Source organism: Mycena indigotica (genome assembly GCF_014461135.1).
Source record: "Mycena indigotica strain 171206Taipei chromosome Unknown Mind.scaff0007, whole genome shotgun sequence".
Taxonomy (NCBI): Eukaryota; Fungi; Basidiomycota; class Agaricomycetes; order Agaricales; family Mycenaceae; genus Mycena; species Mycena indigotica.
In genome coordinates this window covers 1,011,099-1,033,508 of record NW_023503006.1, presented here as the reverse complement: position 1 = coordinate 1,033,508, position 22,410 = coordinate 1,011,099, and the positions used below count along the sequence as shown (strand labels likewise).

Below are 22,410 nucleotides of genomic sequence, written 5' to 3'. Positions count from 1 at the left end.
CACGCATGCACAGTCTCCTACCAACCTTGACCATCACGTCGACTACAAAAAGCCACCTAAAGTTATGCAACGGTCATCCTCGGCTCATAGTTGGGGAAGTTGGAGAATCAAGAAATAGCGCATCGTCAGGCATGCGTCATTGTTCCACATAACTAAAGTCAGTGGGGACTTCATCCTCTCCATCTACGACCATGGCCTTCCCAATAGACCTTTCGAAGTTTAAAAAGTGCGTCGAACATTCCGTGTCTGACTTTCAGTCCAACGCATGTTAGATTCAAGCTTGACCCAAACATTGCCAAACTAGGGTCTGAGCAAAAAACGCAACTCCTTGCCAACATTCAGTTGTTGCGCGACGCCATCGTGCTGTTCACCGCCTCTGGAGCAGCTCGCGGTGTCAGTGGTCATACCGGAGGAGCCTATGATACTGTACCCGAAGTATGCATCCTGCTTGCCCTTTTTGAGGGCAGCCCAGAGAAATACGTGCCTATCATATTTGACGAAGCTGGTGAGTGCTCCTACCCTCCTTTTCTGCTGCTCTAATGCGAAGCACAGGCCATCGAGTTGCCACACAATATATGCTTGCTGCTCTGGAAGGTCACCTTCCTGCTGAGCATCTCCTCAATTACCGCAAAGCAAACTCAAAATTGCCCGGCCATCCTGAGCTGGGCCTCACACCGGGAGTGAAATTCTCATCTGGTAGATTAGGGCATATGTGGTGCGCCAGCCTTCACACATAAGTTGCATTGGGCTAACTTTTCACCTGCAGGCCGCTGGTCAATGGTGTAGCTTTCGCGAACCGTGACAAAGCTGTCTTTTGTCTTGGCTCAGATGGCTCCCAGCAAGAGGGAAACGATGCGGAAGCAGCAAGACTAGCGGTCGCAAAGAACCTTAATGTCAAGCTCCTCATTGACGACAACGACGTCACCATTGCCGGCCACCCGTCAGAATATCTCAAGGGCTTTAAAGTGGAAAGTACACTTGCTGGGCATGGTCTCAAAGTCGTCACCGCCGACGGCGAAGATATCGATGACCTTTGGGAGGCCATACGGACGGTGGTGTTGCATAATGGCCCTGCTGCAGGTACGAGCTGTCCGGATTCGTCCTCTTTCGAAACTTCTCATGTTTCTTTCAGTGGTCTCGAAGCGTGTTATGGCTCCTGGGATTGAAGATATCCAAGGTCAAATCAAGGCCCATGATGTTATTCCGGCCAAATCTGCCGTCAAATACCTTCAGGCGCGAGGCTACCCCGACTTCACTAGTCTCTACGAGGGCATGAAAGCGGAGGATCATGCCTATCTTCATATTGGTTCCACGAAAGAGCGCGACGCCAATCGTGTTAAGTTCGGAGAGGCTGTAAACCTCGTTTTGGATGGCATGAGCAAAAAGGAGGCACAAGACAAGGTTATGGTTATTGATAGTATGCCTTTCTTGCTCTTCTTTCGTTGAATTGACTTGATTGTTAGGTGACCTTGAGGGCTCGACTGGCTTGAAGGCTATCCATGAGAAGCACCCCGAAGTCTTTGTTTCCTCTGGCATAATGGAACGAGGCAATTTCTCCGCCGCCGCCGGCTTCGGCTTCGACCCTGACAAATTTGGGGTCTTTTCGACCTTTAGCGCATTCCTCGAGATGGTCGTTTCTGAGATGACGATGGCGAGATTGAACAATTGCAATGTGCTTTGCCATTTCTCCCATTCCGGTGTCGATGAGGTATGTGATGTTCATAACTTGGGGTTGCCAATTCCTAAGCACTTGCCCAGATTGTGTGTCATTGTCTTGATCTTATGGCCCTCGTCTAACTTCTTTCCGTTTTCAAGGCCGATAACACCTGCCATTTTGGTATCAACAACTTTTTCGCGGACAATGGTCTTTCGGACACCAACACTTCCCTTTACTTCCCTGCCGACCCGCTTCAAATGGTCGCTGTCGTCCAACGCGTGTTTTTCGAGCGTGGATTACGAGTCGTATTTTCAACACGCTCCAAGCTTCCGTTCATCCTTTCCTCTGACGGGAAATCACGGTTCTTCGATCCCAATAGCGGATACGAGTTCGTACCCGGCAAAGACGAGATTATTGTGGAGGGCAAGGACGGATATGTTGTCTCTTTCGGCGACATGCTTTACCGGTCCTGGGACGCCGTCCTGCGGTGTCGCGAAACCGGCTTGGATGTCGGGCTGGTCAATAAACCCACGCTGAATCTTGTCGATGAAGAAACGTTGCGCAAGATTGGGAGTACTGGGTTCGTGTTGGTGGTCGAGTCGCTCAACCAGAAGACTGGGGTAGGCAAAATGTGTAATGCATTCTTTGCTGCAGCTCACCTCCGCGCTAGCTTGGCTCTAAAATGGGCACTTGGCTGCTGGAGAGGCAGTTGAAGCCCAGGTACGGGTATATGGGCACCACACGCGAGGGTTTGTAGAATTCCGAATCAAGGTGCAATAACTAAGGTCTTGCAGGCGCGGGTGGGCTTTGGGAGCAGATTCCGCATCAAGGGCTTGACCCACAAGGTCAGAGGATTGTTTGTCGCGGGATTCTTGCTGGTGCTCATCAACTTGACAGCCATTGTTCTGAAGATAAAACAACTTTCGCAGTAGTGTAATACAGTTATATCGTACTTGCTTGATTCCTAGCGACATTGTCTTTGAGAACGTGCGTCGATGCCAAGTAGATGCGGGCTGATCATCGGTTGTCGTCACGGTCAAACTCGTCTGTCTTCCGCCAACATGATGTGCGGCGCTCGCGTCTTTCCTACTTTTTGCCCTCATGTCTTCTCGTCCACTCCTCGAAATCCTACCCGTTGAACTATGGGAGGCAGTGATCCAAGACCTGCCCGATGGGGAGCTGGAGACATTCGCTGAGGTCTCGCTTGGGCTGAACGAGCTATGCATTATCCACTATATGACGCGGAACAACCTCAAGTTTGACGAGCTGTTCCGAATCTCCCCAGAAAGCTATCTCATGCGTGGATTAGCTCATTACCGCGAGCTTGGAATGGAACACTTAACGGTCGACTTTCCTAAAGGAGGGGCATCGATGCAGTCAGCGAGTTTGGTTGCGTTACAGATGGTGCTGGCCAATGCGAGGCAGCTTCGCACACTGAAGATCGTGTTTGACAAGAAAGAATGGCAAATAAATCGCGATTCCGCGTCAATGAAAGTGCTTTGTCGCGTTCTCTCCCAGGCCGCAAGAAATGTCGACGGGCCAGTAATTGTCTACTACCTCCACGCCTTCTTCACGTGTCGACCGCGGGATATCGCGCGCTGGGACTTGGCCAATATGCGTCTCAACCCGCCGCCGCCACAGAGCGTGTTCAGCTCGGATGATTCGGCAGCCCATTCGACCTGGCATACGACTACCGTCTGCCACGACGGAACCCGGGTCCGAGTTGCCCAACTGAGGAACATCCACGCGGTCGACTTCCAAGCGATACGGACAAGCGCAGGAAAGCCATGTACTCTGCTCGTGTTCAACGCCGCCTCCATTGGCGAACTCACGTTGCCAAGCGAGCTCGAGCCTTCTCTGCGGCCATACTTGGACACTTTCCTCGCCAATGTAGAGCTTCCAGAGCTGAGAAGACTCGACATATCCATTAGCAAAGTTGACCCGAACGCCATTCGGAGTCTGCTCGACCGTCACCCGTGTCTTACGAGAGTAGAATATACCGCCAAACAGCCGCCTGCGTTACCAATCACTCTCAGCCACCCCGGACTCCTCGCAATACACACCCATTCCGAAGGGAAAGTGCTGTCGGGCGGCCTTGTCGCTGGTCTGGCTCTCTCCCCGCGATTACGGACCGTCGGATTCCACTTTGAAGACACCGTCGCTGATGTAGAGCCGCTTCTCCACGACCTGAAACAGCTTTCCCGACGCACAGTGGTAACCCAGCGTGGAATCGAGCTCAATCTTTCCCTCGCATCGGGCAAGGCTGCCGCTGGCCGGTGGTCACTATCCGCATTTAAATCAGTTGTCCCCTGGGCAGACACCGCTGCGTTCATCCAAGTTGCGCATGATTTGGTCTGCGTGCAGGATATTCGGCTTACTCTCGCGTCAGTTGAGGCCGGGCAGCGCATATTACCATGGCTGGCGGCCTTTCCGAAGCTTATCGAAGTCAGTTTCAATTTGCTCGTTGGATGGCAGCGCTCCGAGTTTGCTCATATGAAGAGCGACGAGAAGGAGAGGATCACAGCGCCGTTTCTAAAGGAGGCGAAGGAGAGGTTGAGGAATGCGCAGTTTGTGTCGGTCAAGGCGAGTTGAGCAAGCGTACTGGAAAGGAGGACTTTTAAAATATTGATAAGTTTGTCGTATGAGAGGCCCAGAAGTCGAAATTTTGGACTTCGAAGAGGGAAATGGATAGGTATGTCATCGCGGGCATGTCATCGTGATGATGTCACAAGAGTGCCAAGTTGATAGTGATTTCTTCTTCTTGTCCTCCATGTCGAACAACGAGAATGAGTGGAACGGAAAGCGTAGGCGCCTCCACGGTAGTTGCGATGCATGCCGACGGAAGAAAGGTTCGTCCTAGTAGAAGTACTTCTCTGCTCACCGACTAATGCATGAAGCCAGTCAAATGTGAGTTCAAGTTCGACCACGAATCTCCGGAAGTCATACGTCTACCTGTAGGCAACAGCGCTGAGATGCCTCATGGCCGGTGTACCAACTGCATAAATGCGGCCATTCCGTGTATCAACACCCGCGCAAAGGTGCGCATGATTTTGCGATGTCAGAACGTGCAGAACCACTGGCAAGAACTCACGAAACTTTCTTTCCTTAGGCGGAGGAAACTGCATCGGCCGCTGCAGAGCTCAATAAATCTGCGCAAGCTGAGGTCGCGAAGATTGCTACAGGCTCGTACGAACCCCCAAACGACTTGTCGACGTGTCAAAGGCTCCTCCGTGAAGTAGGCAACTACGCGCGCAGTCTTGAACAGGCGTTGGCCTCGCAGTCTAGTACTTCGGCGCGCTCCTCGCAGTCTCCTCAGCCGGAAAATGGGGCCATCAGTGTCAAGTATGACGATACCGCCCTTGCCATGCGACCACTCGACCCGTTGACGGGCTACCCAGCGAATGACCGATGCTATGGCGATTCCAGCAGCCAAACCTTTTCCAGGACCGCAATCAAGCATACCGCTGAAAACGGGAAAACTCTTATCGTGGGCCTTCAACGTCCTGATTACTGGACCGCCTCTCCGGTATGTAGTGGTCCACAAGGAGAAGGAATTCGCTATTGACACTTCGGCTCAGTGGGAGATTCGGCCTGCAAACGATGGTCCCTTTACGTTCCCCGACAAGGCGCTTATGGAAACGCTTGTCAGCATCTACTTCGACCTCATTAATCCGATATGGAACTTCCTCCACCCACCGACATTCCGTCAATCGATGGCGGAAGGCCTTCATTTTACCAATCGATGGTTTGGTGCCGTTGTTCTTGCGGTCTGTGCAACAGCTAGCCGATACTCGAACGATCCAAGAGTGTTCATCGACGACGAGCGGGAACATAGCGCTGGCTGGAAGTGGTTCAGGCAACTCGAACCAGAATGTATTAGAATCGCCGACCAAGATCATCTCTGTCAGCTGCAACTATTCGCGGTCAGTTTTGTTGTCCGACCAGCAGTTGTTAAACTAACTGTACTCCAGTTATCCACGCTCTATATTACCTCCACCTCCCAACCAGACGGATGCTGGCTTACTATAGGCCTCGGCATTCGCTTCGGTCAAGGGCTCGGACTCCATCTCGAAAGTACATACGAACGCATGGCCCCGCTTGAGGGCGAGCTTTATCGCAGAACATTTTGGGCACTCATTTTCTGGGATGCGCTGACCACCGCTATTAAAGGGCGACCGGGTATAACCAACACTAGCGAGTAGGCCATTTGTCAGTCTGCGGGTCGAGTTTCTTTCAACTGTATTACAGGTGCACCGTTAATCTCCCCGCCGTTCGCGACTACAAGTACTGGACCGTTCGGGAGGCAGTTACCGACCAATCTAACTCCATCCACGCCTTCTATACGATGCAATTTCGACTGATGCCTTTACTTGAGCGCATTGGTCGGGTCGTGGTCTGTGCTCCTCCTCGTCCTCATTGAGCAGGACATTCTTACACAACTTCTAGCATAACAGTAGAGGACCTAAAGCTGTAGACAGCGACATCGTTGACCTCGAGTGCGTGCCTAAACAGATCATATTGTCACCTGAACAGTTTTTGAAGCTCCGCACTCAATCAATGGCTTGACGAAATACCTCAACATCGTGAGCTAGTTCATGGCAAATCATAAATCAAACAGCTATTAAGCCTCTTCTAGTTAAATGGGATCCGCGTCAAGACATTCCTGTCAGTAGCATCCTCATCTTGACCGCAAAGGAAAACTCCGATAATGACCTCAGTTAGATATTGCTGGACCAATCTGCATTGCTGTACGTAGCAGCCCGCTAGCGGTCAATGATTTAATATTCTTCCAGATATGTTACATACTATCACGGTAGGCACTTCCATATGCATTCCGTCGACAAAATTGACGTTACATCTCTGTCAGCCCAGCTCTTGATTCACAGATCATTCCTTCCGACCCCAGGCAATCCTTCACCAGCAAATGCGCGTATAATGACGTTCTCTTTCGATGGTGTTCTCCAACGCTCATCCATACTTTTCAGCCCACTTTCCCGTCCATGGCTATCTGTGCTAATGCCGCTCGCTCCATTGGCCATGTTCTCAACACTCAATCCAGAGGAGGACGCGGACTTCTTTATACTCCATATGTGGTCGTCAGTGCATTCCGCTACGGCCTGCCTCGTCTCATTCTTTTCATGCAGTCGGCCCTGTTCGACGCGGCAATTGTGCTTCTGGTGCATGTCTGGTCCGTCGTCGGCGACGCTTCTCCGGAAGACTTCAATCGCGCGACTGTGGATGTCCGCGGCTGTCTCCATGTTCTGCGTCTCTATGAACGGCGGTATGTCCTTGTTAAAATCGACATGGAACAACGATAACCCGGAGACGCAGTTGGCGCATCGCTGGCCGGTACTGCGACATCCTCAATGCTGTCCTCAATATCGGGCGACATACATCGGAAACGAGCCGGGGTCAATCGAAGATGAAGCGCCCCAGGGGGGAGGAAGACGTGCCGTCGTCGCTCCAGGGGCTGCCGTCCCCGCCGACGTCGGAACCGTCCATCGACGAGCAACTCGAGGCGCTGCAGCAATCGTTGCAGGCGACTGAACATCTCTTTTCGCTGCCGATCCGCACTGGGGAGCTGGGAAGCCTCCCCGTGTATACGTCTTGGCCGTTCGATTCCGCACCGGCGCCCCAACGGCAGGAGTTGGCGATAGACCCGTGGCTTCTGCCACAATCGCAGTCAGCCCCTTCGACCAAGGATCACGATGATTTTTTGGGTATCATGCCGGCGGAGAACGATCACCTTTGTGAGCATAGTTTTTCATCTGTTCCGTGGGTCGCTAACCTGCTGCTGCAGTCTCGCAAGAGCCAGCGGCCATGCGCCGTCAAGAAAACCTCCCCATCTCATACGAGTATGTCGTCTGCTATATTCTCTCTTTCCATTTCTCATCGAAAGCGATGTAGTTGGGACGGCTGGGCCGCATTTTTGGCAGCCTGATCTACAGTTTAAGGCTCCAACTAATTACTATCCATATACACTCCAAGGCTGTATTGTATTGGGATAGGGATAGTATTGAGTTATAACCCAATATATTGAGTATATAGTAGATAATATATTGTTTTAAAATATTATTTTATATATCACAATTATGATAGTTATTAACTATCTAGTATAGTTCTGTCATATGCTAGGGACCATAATAACATCTTAGTTACAGGTCCTGAAAGTCTTAGAGCTGCAAAAAGATGACATTGAGGTTAACCAAGGCTTTTAACAGTCAAATATAATAGTAAAACAGCACAGATATTATGCTGTTCAAAGTGCACATAAATTCCCTACACATAAGTTTTGGGAGAATTGATCGAGTTTGCCTGTTGTCGTTCGAAATTTGAGCACTTCGACAGAGAGTTCGAAATAGCCACGTCCGAAGATTGAAATCTGAGATGATGTAATCAAGTGCCACACATTCCTGTCCTTTCCATCCTCCACCTTCCAGCTCGCTGGCGCCCGTGTTAGGGTGAATCGGAAGCACAGAGCGAGTGTTACCGTTGCCCCGAGATGTTGTGGCTATCTTCTGTGGCGTTTCTGCCAGCGACTTAGCTTTCCAACTCTCTTCGCAGCATATCCTACCGAAGACTGTCATCTGTCAGACTCTCACCAAGTAGATTAGGGGTAGATGCTTAGAGTAAAAGCCTACATAGTGCGTCCCTCTTGTTTTGAGTCACCAGCAGCTAAAATTCACTCTACAGTTTTATGTTCATATTATATAGAATGCATTCCCTCTTTTACCGCTTCTCCATTGTCATTTCTGGACTATTAAACCATACTGTGATCCCACAAACAACACCCTGGATAATTCTCTCTTCTGCTGGGAAGACTTTGAGACTCCATCCCTTGAATCATGTCGCTGAGACAGACAGCCGACAAGTCTGAGTCCACCAGCTTCTTGAGTGCATTTGGAATGGCTCCAACGTCCAATGGCTTTTCGGGGTTGAGCAACTGCAGTGTGATCTTCACCATACGTGCTGCCAGGCTGAAAGGCATTTCTGATGGGTCGTGCAAGTCCAATTTGGGTCCTTCGGCATTTCTGGCACCAATAATGCCAGACGTTGACGCTCTACGAGGTGCTGCTCCAAGCCACGTCCAATGATGGTATATGTAGTGCTGCCAATACTCAACTGGCTGTCCTGTATGGGCTTGTGGTGGTTGGTACAAAAGGGATTATCATTGACTGTTCAGCTGACCATGATGATGATGTTGAGCTGTTGACCAGACTCTTGACTCTTCCTCTCACCTATCTCAACCACCTTCAGCGTGATGCGAGGAATGACACACTGGCCTGGGTTCTTCTATCTGTTTCCCAACGGAACTTGCAGATGTTTCCTGTTCGTCGACCTTCTGGTGGAGATCTCGAGTTTGCAAGAGGCAATCCGACTCAAGGCTGGAAAAGCCACCACATTTTCCTTGATTTGCATTTTCTTTTCTTGTTTCAATTGGCTAATAAATCCATAGCATCTTGTGATCCTATTCCATCTGCTTACCTTGAGCAATGGGTTGACCCTGAGGTGGCTAGGCAATGGCACGGGTAGGCCATACCCGCGCGGGTACGCGGGTTTTACCCGTGCGGGTACGGGTACGGGTCAGTGCAGCCCTTACCCGTCGCTTCCTGACTCAGCTGGTTTCCCTCGTTGTTGGTGGTCAAGAGGTTCTCCGTTTGAGTCTGGATTTGTATTCCATTTTTACCGCACATTTCTGGCGTACTTTGGACACTAATCACAGTCTCGGCACCATGCCTTCTTGACTCCCCCCGCCACCCGTGGGTAAACCCATACCCGTACCCGCGGGTATGGGTACTGTGGCTGTGCGGGTAAGGGTACGGGTAGGCCCTCGGATACCCGTGGGTATACCCGTGCCATTCCCTAGAGGTGGCCAAGATGATGAGCGCAAATATATCCAAAGCTGGTGTGTTCCCGTGTTCTCAATATCTAAATTGTTCTTGAAATAGACAGTAGATGACTTGGATGAGTACAGTGATGAGAACAACAACTCCGACGACAACGACCAGGGCAACGACTCAGCCAATGAGAGTGATGGGAGCTCTACCATCTTGACCCCTCGCCTTGCCAAGTGTGGATTGCCCAGCGACGATGAAGCAGATCTTCCAGTCAAGAAGGATGCAAAAAGTGTGTTCCCTCTACCGCCCCTGGGCCTACTTACCTATGTCTGAGCCTTATCGCAGCTGAATCATCAATCCGTCGTTCATCGCACCTCGTAAACAAGAAGACTATTGACCTCACGAAGGAAGACACCCCACCACATGTGCCCGCCCCTACGTTCCCTGATGTCTCAACACCAGAGTATCTGCGTGGTGGCGGGTCTGCTGCAGGTTCTGCTTCCAGTAACCCATCGCCAACACTCTCTGAAATCGAGGCTATGGATGGGTATCAGAAAGACAAAGAGTTTGATTTCTTTTGAAAATATGGCGATATACATACACATGCACATTATGGTGCAATGCACCTAGTCACCACCAAATGTGGACAGCTTATATAACACTATATAATCAGATCATGTGAGCGGCAGAACTGCCAGAAAAGTTGTGCATTGTGTATATACTATTGCAAAATACAAACTTCTACACTGTCTACAACCACCAAAGGCTTTGAAAGATGGGCCGTGGATAACCATGAGGCACTGAGATGCATACAGCCAAGGCCCTGGTGCCAAGGATGCACAAGCCAAAGTTAAGGAATTTTCCAGCCGGAAGTACAAGTCTCATTAGCGCATTCCGGAGTATCTGGCAGAGGGTATGGATACTTGAATATTATTCCTGTCACCTGTATATAGTATAAATTGGCCAAATAATTTTCCCCCCATTTTTTCCTATTTTTTTCTGGCGATTTTCACGTGATTACATAAGCAATGGCGGAACTGGCAGTGACAAAATATATTTCTCAGTCAATTTTGAATATTTTGACTATCCCTCTAGCCAATCTATTCTATATCCTAAAAGGTCTCTTTTGGCTAGAGCACTAAGAATTTAAATAAGTACTGCTGGAGCAATATCCGTTGTCACATTTTGGTGGTGACTAGGTGCATTGCACCATACGAGCATGTAACCCTGTGGTCAATTCTACATACCTAACATCTTGCTTCTGCTGAAACGAACATTGTACTGAACAACTGGGAGGAATCCTATTTCAGATATGTATGCTCGTGCTCCGAGTCCATAGCATAAGTAATTAAAGTAAACGACCATTAGGCATTGGACCAGCTAGAGGTGACTACTATAAAACTCTCTTCTTATTATAATACTTACAGTCTTTTGATTGTGATAAAATTTCCTTATATGGAAATTTTGAAGTTTAACCTAGACATATGATTGATATATGAGATATTGTACTTGAGGTGTACTACAAATTTCTATTGACAGAAAAGTAACTGAAAATTTAATATAATAATGAGGTTGTTTAGATGGGTGTCAGACTGCGAGTCGGGCGGTGCAAGGACTTCTCCTAGGATCGCGCGCCTGTCAGGGGAACCCTCCTTTCGGCCCCTCGGAGACGTCTCCAATTCCGGTCTGATTCCAATGGCGTCTCTGGTCCGGCTCTCCCTTAGAGTTTCTTCTCTTTGGATCCTCCCCTGCTAGGTCAGCTTCATTTGTATTTGCTTACCAATGTTCACGCTTAGGATCCTCCCCTGCTAGGCCTTGATCTCAGGCCTCCGGGGTTGCCCTTACAGCGCCCAGAACAGAACAGATGGATCGTCGGGCCCGCGGGTACGGCGAGCGGGGTAGATCGAAACCGAAAGGGCCTGTTAACTCGGTCCCTTGCCGCTGTCGGTGGTCGAAGGTTCGAATCGGGTCGTATCGGGCCTGATGAGTCGTTAGCGTCTCCTTGCATGGAGAAAGGTAGTTCTTCAGACAATCTAAGCGATAGGGTACATGGTACGCTATTGCACATTATATACGCGGGCCCGCAAAGGGGGTGATCGGACACCCTGGCCTCTCCTGCTCCTCCTCGCCCCCGTTCCTGGCCGCAGAGGGGACGATCGTACATCCCTTGCAGGCCAGGTGCTCCTCCTAACCTCCTAGCACTCCTCCCCAGTCCCCTGGTGTCGAGTTGGGCTCGGCAACGGCTCGACGCATCGTTCTCGGTCACGTGCTTCCCACGTGTGCATTCCTCCTACTGGGGCGCATGGTCCCCGTCGTCACATGCTGCGTGTTACGGGCCCGCGGTGGCCTGACACCAGCGCCGGAGCAGACGGGCCGGGTCTCATCCGTGACAATGGGTCAGTTTGTGGGTCAGTTGGAAGCTGTGGTCAAAGTAGCACCTGAACTTTTAGTATCAGATATAGTCCCAAAAAGTATAGTAACAAAGACTCAGAAAATACCTTATCTGAAAGAAGTTGACTTGATAACACCTTGTATAACCTACAGATACTGTCTATATAGGCCTCTGAGAAAACTCAATAGTATAGAGTATCTATACAGTATATACTCTATATTTAGAAATTTTGCCACCCTGTTACTCTTATATTAAGCAGATGTCGTGTAAATGTATGCACATGTTTGGCATCAGCTTTAGCAATTCATTTACTCCACATTTCCACTTTTGGGTTCACTGCTGTTGAAACCCTAATTTGGTAAGAAAAGCTGTAAAGAGTCTAATTGGGACACAAAGCTGTAAAACTATGTAAAACTAAGAGCACCAAGTACTATAAACAAGTCTAATCTAAGGCTATTTGTGATATTGTTCTTGGCTGTAACATTAGTATGTAGGGCATGTAGACCTTGAGATTTCATAAACTCATAAATAAAATTAGCACATTCAATCTTCAAAAGCTGTGAAGCAATGTTTGAAGCTGGGGGCGTAGCCCCAGCCTGTCTAGTATATATATATATAGATTGTATTCAATGTATTGGGTTATGACTCAATATATTGGGTATTGTATGTACTTGGTTGGAGCCTTAGATCTACTGCGCTGTGGCACGAGATTGATTATTGTTGCCCCCTGCTTTATGTATCTGACGACGCAATATACGATGGACTCTCTTCTTTGCTTTGCGGATTGCGTGATGAGCGAGCGACAGTTTGTCTCTTCAAGGTTTACCGCTTACCCGGAGATCAGGTCCCACATTCGCCGCTCTTGTCCCCGCTCTTAGCAACTTGAAATTAGCTAGCAATACTACGCAAGGCTATATCCCGATAGCTGACACATGCTCACGTCAGCGCTTACGCGGTGCGAGATGCGTGGGTGCGCGTATATAAGTTCTCGATGTGTTGGACACTGAGATATCCTCACAGCTTCTGATTCCGTACTACATGACGATCTCACCCTCTCCCTCCGCGCCGCTCGTGGCGGTCGTTGGCGCGACAGGCCTGCAAGGCGGCTCTCTTGTCGCTGCATTGGCCGGGTCCTCCAAGCCATATCGTGTGCGCGGGTTCACCCGGGATGCGAGCAAGCCTGCCGCGGAGGCGCTGAAAGCCAGGGGGGTCGAGGTCGTCGCGGCCAATTTTGTGCTGGGCAACGAGGCAGCGGCGCGCAGCGCGTTTGAGGGGGCGGACTATGCGTTTGTGCGTGATTTTCCTAGTTTTTTTCCTCTTCGGAACGCGAGCTGAAGATTGGCGGTAGTTGGTGACCAATTTTTGGGAGCATTTCGACCTCGATCGGGTATGTAGGCGTTCCACCTGAGGTATCCATTTCCATTCCGCCTGACAAAGTCGTCCAGGAGATCGCGGAGGGCCGGCTGCTCATCGATGCCGCCAGAGCAGCGCCGTCGATGCGCGGCATAATCTGGTCCGGCCTCCTGTCGCCCCGAGAGGTCAGCAACGGCAAATACACGTCGATGCTCCACTACGAAGGCAAGGCCACGATAACCAAGTACGGGCTCGCTGTTACCGCGGGGACGCCCGTGGGGTTCGTGGTCGTCCCGGCCGCATTCTACATGGCGAACTTTCTCGCGACGGTCGATGCGCTGCGCATGGTGCGTCCCGTGGCCGGGAAGCCAGGCGAGTTCAGGATCGAGTGGGACATGAAGAAGGACAGGAAGATGGAGTTGATAGACGTGGAGAAGGATTACGGGGAGTTCGTAGTGAGACGGGTCATCGAGCCGGAGGTATTCCCCCACGGGCAGGAGGTCAACACCCGCGGGGAAGCCTTGACTCCAGAAGAAATCGCGAAAGCGATATCACAGGGTGCGTTTACTGTCGTTTCGCTTATTTCATTCTGAGGACTTGAAATTAGGGACGGGCAAGAACGTCGTTTATAACGAAATCACCCCCGAGGAATGGAAACGACGACTTCTAGAAGGAGGTGTCCCAGAGCTGCTCGCGGAAGACACCATCCAGACCTTCGCGTATTTCAGCGAATTCGGAGGTGAGAAATGGGATTTCCGAGCGGCAAGATTATCTGACAATTTATTTTCCGTCCCTTCAGTTTATGCACACAAGTCGCTCGCAAGCGCCGAAGGAATTCGGCTGCACACGTTTGCGGAGTTTGTGCAGCGGTCAAATTGGGACGAGGTTTTTGCTTGATTACATAGAGTTGAGGGATACCGTACAGAAGAATGTGTAATACTATAATGTGTCAGCTCAAGGCCAATAGACGAAAGGACCATCAAGTATTGTCTGAGATCGGGACATGCATAAGTAGCTGACTTGTCCGATGCAAGGACACCTTAGTTTCCTGACTGAAAATTGTCAGGCAAAACAATCACAGGAAAGAGACACACTTACCAAGCACTGCCCCACAACGGAGTCAGAGAGGAAGGCCTCCATTTACTTACACCGATTCCGGATCACTATCATCCCAATCAGGGGCGTCCCAAGAGTGCCGCTCGCCATCCGCGTTCTTCATGTCCAAGCACTCGGGGCACATGACCTGCATCCACTGCGTCGCGTCCGCAATCGCCATCCGTCCGTCTTCCCCGCATCGAGCACAAAGCAGCAGCGATTCCTGCTCAGCCATCTCCACCACATGGAACGCTTCAGTGCTGTCGTCGTCGACCTCGACGAGAGTGTTCCCGCTTTCTTCTGCGTTGCCAGCGTATAGAGTATGACCCGGTAGGTGTTCGCTGAGAGTGTTGGACAACGTTGTCAACACATCATCGCGAACATCTTCCAGGCGGTCGTCGTCGCTGCGGTAGCTCCCCGCGTCAGACTGCACATACTCCGCGTAGTCGTCTTCATCATCGCCCTCGTCAAACGCGACCTGGAGGAAGCCGTGCTTCTCCTGGATGACCATGAACGGTTTCGGTGAGGGCATCCGCGCAAGACGCGCGCAGAGTCGGGATAGGAGTGGCGACCAGCCGTTGTTGTTGAGCTCGAAGCCGTAGAAGGTTGCGCCGGGAGGGAACAGGGAGGGAAAGCGCACGCGGAGCTGGGCGGCGAGGCTTGGGTGGAAGGGCATGGAGGTTAGCGCAGGGTCCTGACAGTGCTGTCACAGTGGCAACGGTAAAGGGTTTTTGGCGAAAGCCATGCGGAAATCTGAAAGGGTTGAGATATGTAGAGACCAAAAGAGCGCGTCGATGGCTTAACGTACTTGGGTTTGAGCCGCCTAACCATTTTCCGCCAAGCTTCCATGGCAACACCTCTTCAAGTTCGTGAAAGTGGACGGTAGGGTTGGGAAAGGATCGATGCCGCCGCGATTGGTTGTGAAAGCGTTGACTGCTCCAGTCTCCATGCAGATGGGTCCAATGCGAGCTTGCAGTCCTCCGCCACTGGGGCTGCCAGAGCGTGGGGGATTTGCTGCAGAGAGAAAATGCATTAATGATTATGCTCCTCCACGACAACAGGGCCTTGGAGAGCAGGCTCACCAGCTGTCTTCGCTAGTATTCCCCCGCGCGCACGCCAATATCTCCCTCCGCCCCGGGCTGCACATTCCAGAAGGCCAGGCGCTCCACCCCCAAATCAGCCTTTAGCCGTCGCCGTCGCCGTCGACAATCCATCTTAGCTTCGAAGTTCGAAGACATTGCGGTTGGCAAGATCTTCCTCTGCTCTTCAAGTCGGAGCAAGTTGATGCCTCGATTATCAAGGAGGAGCCGAAGCTTCTGGAGCGCTGTGTAACCACCGGTCCGTTAAACGACCTGGCAATGATGAAGTGAGGAAACAAGATCAACGCACGCTTACGTAGGCAAAAGCATCATCAAGACTTGGCCTGAACGTTAACGTCAACCTCAGTGACATTCGGAAGTCGAAATGACCGCTACAACCAACACTCTCGACGCACAAGGTACACCTTCGAGCAGCGAGGAAGATAGGCTCGTTGACCTTTATCGCTGGTAGCGCAGTGGTCACCGGTAGACCACAAATACTTCTTCGAGGACGGGAATTGCCAGTGCACTTTTCTTGTCGACGGAGTACTGTTCAAGGCTCGTGGCTCTGCATGGATCCGAGTCGGATTGCTGTTCCTAAGGCGCAGACTCGATCGTGCGTCCTAAGGGCTGAGCGAAGGAGAAAGTTGGCAACTGCTCACGTCGCACGAGTCGCGGCCCAGCGTTTACTATTGGGCTAGGCCCCGTTTACTATTCCAAGGCTCACAGATTTGCATTCAGTCGATGTTCGCGGGCTTGTTGACATTTCAGGGATGCAAAAGCAGTACTAGTATGACGGAGGACGATCTTACTAATTGCTAGTATTTTTACATACAACATGAGTACCTTGAATCTCACTACTCACTCTACCAGCTTACGATCTTTGTGCCAATGATCAATCACATCATGATAGGAGAAGCGCTCCGGATGGTGTTGATTATGCGTGGGGGCTCGGGGTGGAGAAGCATGCCGCGCTCCCAGGAAAACACGAGCGGAGCACTTGGGATTGTGTCGAAATACCCTCCGAAGATGTACGTGACCCACTGCAGGCCGGGCACCTCTCTGAAGTGGCGGTATGCAGCGTGCGACGGCGGGCCAGGGTGGGCCTCATGCGTGATATACTGCAGCCCCCACGTGATGCTCTCGAGGCCGTGGAAGAGGCGCAGCTCCGCGAATATGGCCTGGGCCTACGTACGGCATGAATGGGGTTATGAAAGAGCCTGAGGACGGTTTATGCTTACACGGCCCTCGAAATCGATCAGCACCAGTGGGTTGTTGTCATGAGGGAGGCAGTGGATGGCCAGATCGCGAAGTTGCGGCGCCACGGCTGCGATTGATGCAATCAGTTCCCCTGGGCCTTGTGAGGAGAGGGCGATAGAGAGTATGGAGAGCTGCGAGAACGTTCCCAGGCCTCTGAGAAACTGTTGCGCCTCCGTGGAATTCATCCGAGCCTCCCACGTATTGGAGTGCCGGAAGCGGTTGCGCCGATGGCGGGGCACCTGAGCATCGAATACATCACCCAGTGCAATTAGATGAAGCTGCAGCAGCATCGGTGGGAGATGGCAAAAAACAGGGTCAGAGAAAGCCACGTTGGAGATGGACACTGTCGTCAGCTGGTCCATGTATGCCAGGTCACCCTCCGCCTCTGTTAGCGAGAAAGGCGGGAGCCGGTTGTTGGCGAGGTCCGCCGTAAACAAGACATGGAGCGTGTCGAGTAGTGGCATCCGTCCGACTAGTTGATGCAGGTGCATTTGCTGCACAGGCGGGTGTTCCGTTATGGAGAAACTCGTCAACTTGGGCCACGATATGGCGGCGAATGACGCCGAAATTAGGTCCCCAGATACTGTGAGGGCGCAGAGCTGGCCCGAGACAGCAGCTAGGAAAGACTGAATATTGGCTTGCTCCATCTGTACATCGAGGTCCGGAGGCCGACAGATGGCAAAGAAGCCCGAAGTGCGGATGACGAGGGAGTGCAGAGCCGACAACATCACAGGGCCACGGAGCTGGCGCGGCGCATCCAGCCTTGTTTGGTGAAGCTCCAAAACAGATAGTGATGTCAGCTCAGCCAACAAGTCCACAAAATCAGAGGGGAGGGAAGGGGATGTGGCACGCACGGTAAGTGTCGTCAGTCGCGGCATATACTTCAGTGCTTGAAACACGCTGTTACCCAGCAGTAGCGGTTGGCCATTGCCGTCAACGTCACGAAGGTGAATGGTGCTGCTCACTGATCAGAACTGGAGGTACAAGTGACGACTCAGTAAAACGCACACGAAATAACGCCTCAACGATTGTGGCCAGACAGAAACACCATCTACGCAGCGATTATAGGCCATGGAAAAGATCCAGGGTAGAGCCGCAGCCCTCAGCCTGCGTGAAACACTCCCGAGTGCGAGCCCACACTGCCGACGGCTGTCGTCCCTCCCAAGAAGTGGGGGAATGGTGAAAGTCGCGCAGAGACATTCAAGCACTTCATGTACCACCTCCATTGGCAAAACCTCTAGCGTTGTTGGCCCCATTGTTTTCGGGTGGGGGTCTGAAGAGAACAGGTATCCGAATCACTGTGACCGTGACCCGTGACCGACGTGGCACCTTTCCTCATGATGACTTCATTCAGCATGTTCTGAATCGGCGAGGAATCCAATCAGTCGCGCGCACAGGCACTGTAACATATACACACCGGATTTGGTAAAATATCCCTTGAAGTAGAAACTGTTTTAGATTCTTCCAGAATCTAGAACCAAATCAACCTGTGGAGATTTGCCCAAAATATACCTTTTTATATATACTAGTTTTAGGCAGTCTGAGATGAAAACTATCTATAGGACTGAAACCATTCCTGAAATGGTTCATATCTGTGCGCATATATTTGGTCATGATATCATGCACATCAAATGTGGCGAAACTGACAGTGAAACAAAGGATTTCACTGACAGTTTCAGCACGGATGATATAAAGGAAATCAGCAGTAGAGAAATGCACATAGATTCTCTTTGTTTCTATTTGCATTTCTCCACTGCTGAAACTGTAGGTTTACAGTACAATGAAATCATTGTTGAAATTTATTCATGCCAAAAATTGTGATTAAAACTATCAGTATATGTATTGGAGAAATTGTAAGAGATATTGTATGTATATCAGTGACTTGAGGGTCAACCCTCAAGTTAACCCAAGGGTCAACCTTCAAGTCAACCCTAAGGGTCTGACCTCAGGGTAGACCCTACAAGTTCAGTCTCCAGCTACATATTTAAATATATAATTAGGGTAAATGGGATAACAACTTTGTAATGACTTTACACAAACTTTCTAATAAATGTTACCAGATTGTAGGGACCCTTAATACATGTTACTATTCAGTTTAGACTTAGGCTTTAAAGTCAATGGTTGAGTCAGAAAATGCAAATTACTGACCCAACACTGAGTTTTCAAAACAGTGGTAGGGTCATATCTCAATAAGTTCTTATCCATTCCTAACATGTTATATATGAGCAGGAAGGTATTCAATAGGCCTACAAACTGGTATTCAACATAAAGTTCATTGTATATAAAACCATAGACTTTTATTATAAAATACATTTTAACCATTAGATTGTTAACCCAATTACTTGATGGTTTCTGGGCTGTTCATCAAAAGTCAGATATAGTCAGAAAGGTATTTTAAAGTTCTACAAACTTGATTTCAACCCTGATATGCTTGACTACAAAACTACAGACTTTCACTACAAGTCAAGGTTTATTGAATTGACTTGATTTCTCTCTATACAAGAAGACATCAATGACTCACTAGGCTATAACAACTCAACTTGACTCAGTATCTGTTCTGTTCCAGGTGCATGTTTTATTGAAAAAACTTGCATGACCTGATCTAAAGCCTGATGTACCCTTTGCTTTCCCACTGCCTCTACCCTCTATCTCATGTTGATTATGATAGCTTTAATAACATTACTGTTGGCACTAGGGCTGCTGGGTCTGGGTCTTGAAAGGCAGACCCTGCCCCTTTTGGGTATAGGTTCAACCAGGTCTGGGTTGACCTACAGGTCACAGACATGAAAGCAGAAGATATGTTTAGAACAATAATTTATATGTTTTGCTATATTATCTTGTTGTAAAATCTGTGTAGAAGTGCTAACATAGAATCCAACTGGGCCAAAGGACCACTATGACCAGGTACTGATCATATGTGCTTCCACTATATATAGCTGGTACATGTATATAATACTTGTGCCAGGTATAGTATATGTAGCCTGTTTCTCAAGATCTAGAGCATGGTCAATACAGTTCACTAATTATAATAATATATTGAGTTACATAAGTAACTTGAATTTTCAAAAAAAAAAAAAATTACAAAAATGAGGTTTAGATGGTAAATTGTTAAATCACAACTGCCTATTGAACCTTTCTGGTTAATCTTGAAATGGTCCAGGTTTGACTAGGTTCAGAAGTTGGTAGGGTAGAGCATGGGTCAGGGTCTCAGGGTCAGAGATAGGGTTGGTGTACCCTGACCCTGACTCTGACAAACTGACAAACTCTACCTGACTTGTACTTGGGCAAAAATATTTCGCTGCTTCTGGGGTGGGCGGCTCAGAAGCGGCTGGTGGGCAGCTCCACAAAAATTCTGTAGACAATATATTTGTGAGTACTTAACATAATAACAACATTCTTGGGGTATTTGATAGCCCCCAACGTTTCTGGTTAATCTTGAAAGAGTCCAGGTTTGGCCAGGTTCAGAAGTTGGTAAGGTAGAGCATGAGGGTTTCAGGGTCAGGGTCAGGGTTAGTGTACCCTGACCTGACTCGAACAAACTCTACCTGACTTGTACTGCTCTACATTGGCAGTTATGGATGACCAGTATATAGTTGGTGCCCTAGCAGGCGGACCGCACCCCAAGCCCTGGTGCGATCCAACTCCATAGGGACGGGAGCCGGAGCGGGGGGCACGGGCCGCGGTAGGGTGCAGTTTTTTGATCCGGTTTACAAACCAGTTTATAAACCAGTGTTTATAAACACTGGTTTGAAAAGATTTGACTGGGTCCCTGGTTTATATACCAGGCCAGTCACGTGACCTTAGTGATATGGCTACTAGCCAGCTGATCTAAATTATTAATTATAAGTCCTGTACCTTATATATAGTAAATTATGACCTGTACCACAGGTTACTGAGTGAAAAGAGGAATAAAGGTAACTCTTTCACCCAGAATATAGGGCTAAAAAAATTATATAATGACATCAAGAATATCACGTGTTTGGATGCCTGGTTTACAAACTAGTTTATAAACACCAGTTTGGGATACGGAAAATTATAAACCGTTTTTTAATCCTCAAATCTTTAAAAACTGCACCCTAGGCCGCGGGTGGCATGACCAGAGCCACCGGGCGGAAAGGGGCCGGAGCCGGGACGTGGTTGACTGGAAACGGAGTCTGAATCAAACCGCCAGGCGTCTTGGGGGTGGCTGACTTGATCGTATTGACGGAAGGCCCGGGTGCGCCAGCTAAGGTAATCCTGAAGGTCCGGGGGGTCGTTCGAGGATGTGATTCCATTATTAATCAAGGGATCAAGTCCCCGTGGCGGAACTTGGTCACCTTAACCAACGTGTCTTCGAATCCGGCGAGGTCCATCAGGTCCTCGAAGTCGTTGGTGTACTGGTAGATATCCTTTGTGCCCATGTGGGAGGCGGAAGTCTTCAGTTTGGAGAGAGCATGATCTTGCTCGTTCTCCTTGTCGAACCGGAGTTGAAACTCGGAAACAAACGAGCCCCAGGACGGAAAGGGAAACGGGGCTTTGGTTCCGTGGTGCTCCGCCCATTGCTGAGTGGGTCCTTCTGCCATAAATGACATGGCATAGCGGACGGCCTTTTCCTCGCTCGCCTCTGCGTTGACCACAAAGGCCTCAGGGGCAAGGCGGGCGTAGGTGCGGACCATGTTTCTGATTGCCTTGAAGGTGAATGGGGGGTTTACCAATTTTGAGGCGAGGTTGATGTCGCCAAAAAGGGCTTTGGAGTCGCCCTGGACCGGAGTCGGAGTCGGAATCGACGTCTCTGGCGATGGTATTTGGGGTCTGGCAGCATTGTTAGAGGCGGCAGCGGCAGCGGAAGCCTGGTTGGTGAGTAACGCAAAGGCCTCAGGTAGGCTATTGATTTTTGCCTTGAGTGAGTCCAGCCGGGCATCTGCGGTGGGAGTGACTCTGGACGGCATGACGGATGCGGGGAACACAGGAGTGGAGGAGGAGGGGACAAGTGGCAGAGGCGGTGATAAGGGCGGAACGGACTCGTACTCTGAGCCTGAGTCAGTGCAAGGGGGGTCCCCTGACACAATAAAGGTACTGTACTATTTTTGTAGTAAATTTGCCCAATGAGGATATATAATACAGTAGTAGTAAGATCAAAATGACTTTCCCATGTCAAAATGGTAGCAGCAAAATCAAACAACTTTCCTATCTGCCATTTTGACATGGGAAAGTTGTTTTTGATCTTGCCGCTACTGTATTGATCAGAGACATTCAAATATTCAATATATCAAAGCTATATTTGTCAGCAAATAGATGCTTAAAGTGGAGGTACAAGTGCTAGAAATTGGATTTCTCAATTAATTTGAGCACAACAGGAAAGTTGATGGCTAGGTTTCTGTAGGGGAGGATACAAACTTGATCTCATGATGATGTATGCTTATGTAAGCGACCTCCAAAACTGATCTGGTTCAATTCTATTAAGACAGTTTAATCTTGTTGACATATTATGGATCTAACTAAGTATGTAACCAAGTACTTTACTCAGTTTGTATCTCACACTAGCTATAAAATGTGACTTTTTCCTTCATATGCACCACTATTTTTTACTCAAATATCATCCAGAGAAGGCAATTTTTTGATGTTTCTGGGTATCTCTGGTCCCAGAAACTTGCTAATCAGGAAATGACTATAATCTAAATTTTATATTAGATGTCTTACCACTTTTGGCATTTGAATTGAGTAAGATCCTATGATACAGTCTGATAAAAGTGAATG

At 49.5% G+C, this 22,410-nt stretch overlaps 6 protein-coding genes across 6 annotated transcripts; 4 read left to right on the top strand and 2 right to left on the bottom strand.

Annotated features, from left to right (window-relative positions):
- Window positions 1-191: 191 nt before the first annotated feature.
- On the top strand, window positions 192-2,589 carry MIND_00809500 (Transketolase; the record flags this gene model as incomplete). Its single annotated transcript, XM_037364770.1, has 11 exons — window positions 192-226; window positions 273-505; window positions 553-715; window positions 767-1,080; window positions 1,133-1,417; window positions 1,464-1,708; window positions 1,759-1,761; window positions 1,816-2,277; window positions 2,328-2,406; window positions 2,452-2,502; window positions 2,555-2,589. The coding sequence occupies 11 exons, from the start codon at window positions 192-194 to the stop codon at window positions 2,587-2,589; spliced, it is 1,905 nt and encodes a 634-aa protein (XP_037218012.1).
- Window positions 2,590-2,758: 169 nt separating this feature from the next.
- On the top strand, window positions 2,759-4,249 carry MIND_00809400 (F-box domain-containing protein; the record flags this gene model as incomplete). Its single annotated transcript, XM_037364769.1, has 1 exon — window positions 2,759-4,249. One exon carries the CDS (start codon window positions 2,759-2,761, stop codon window positions 4,247-4,249), a length of 1,491 nt encoding a protein of 496 aa, XP_037218011.1.
- Window positions 4,250-4,427: 178 nt separating this feature from the next.
- Window positions 4,428-7,598, top strand: MIND_00809300 (Fungal-trans domain-containing protein; the record flags this gene model as incomplete). The annotated part of the gene is made up of 17 exons (XM_037364768.1): window positions 4,428-4,506; window positions 4,559-4,695; window positions 4,767-5,183; window positions 5,236-5,580; window positions 5,629-5,855; window positions 5,906-6,050; window positions 6,104-6,153; window positions 6,200-6,240; window positions 6,294-6,322; window positions 6,380-6,405; window positions 6,451-6,470; window positions 6,525-6,583; window positions 6,643-6,753; window positions 6,802-6,938; window positions 6,989-7,407; window positions 7,458-7,512; window positions 7,565-7,598. 17 exons carry the CDS (start codon window positions 4,428-4,430, stop codon window positions 7,596-7,598), a joined length of 2,331 nt encoding a protein of 776 aa, XP_037218010.1.
- A 5,327-nt stretch (window positions 7,599-12,925) lies between these two features.
- Window positions 12,926-14,137, top strand: MIND_00809200 (NmrA domain-containing protein; the record flags this gene model as incomplete). The annotated part of the gene is made up of 5 exons (XM_037364767.1): window positions 12,926-13,177; window positions 13,236-13,274; window positions 13,333-13,798; window positions 13,848-13,979; window positions 14,040-14,137. 5 exons carry the CDS (start codon window positions 12,926-12,928, stop codon window positions 14,135-14,137), a joined length of 987 nt encoding a protein of 328 aa, XP_037218009.1.
- Window positions 14,138-14,384: 247 nt separating this feature from the next.
- On the bottom strand, window positions 14,385-15,011 carry MIND_00809100 (uncharacterized protein; the record flags this gene model as incomplete). The annotated part of the gene is made up of 1 exon (XM_037364766.1): window positions 14,385-15,011. The coding sequence occupies one exon, from the start codon at window positions 15,009-15,011 to the stop codon at window positions 14,385-14,387; it is 627 nt and encodes a 208-aa protein (XP_037218008.1).
- A 1,302-nt stretch (window positions 15,012-16,313) lies between these two features.
- Window positions 16,314-17,747, bottom strand: MIND_00809000 (uncharacterized protein; the record flags this gene model as incomplete). The annotated part of the gene is made up of 3 exons (XM_037364765.1): window positions 16,314-16,601; window positions 16,656-17,631; window positions 17,683-17,747. The coding sequence occupies 3 exons, from the start codon at window positions 17,745-17,747 to the stop codon at window positions 16,314-16,316; spliced, it is 1,329 nt and encodes a 442-aa protein (XP_037218007.1).
- Window positions 17,748-22,410: the final 4,663 nt, after the last annotated feature.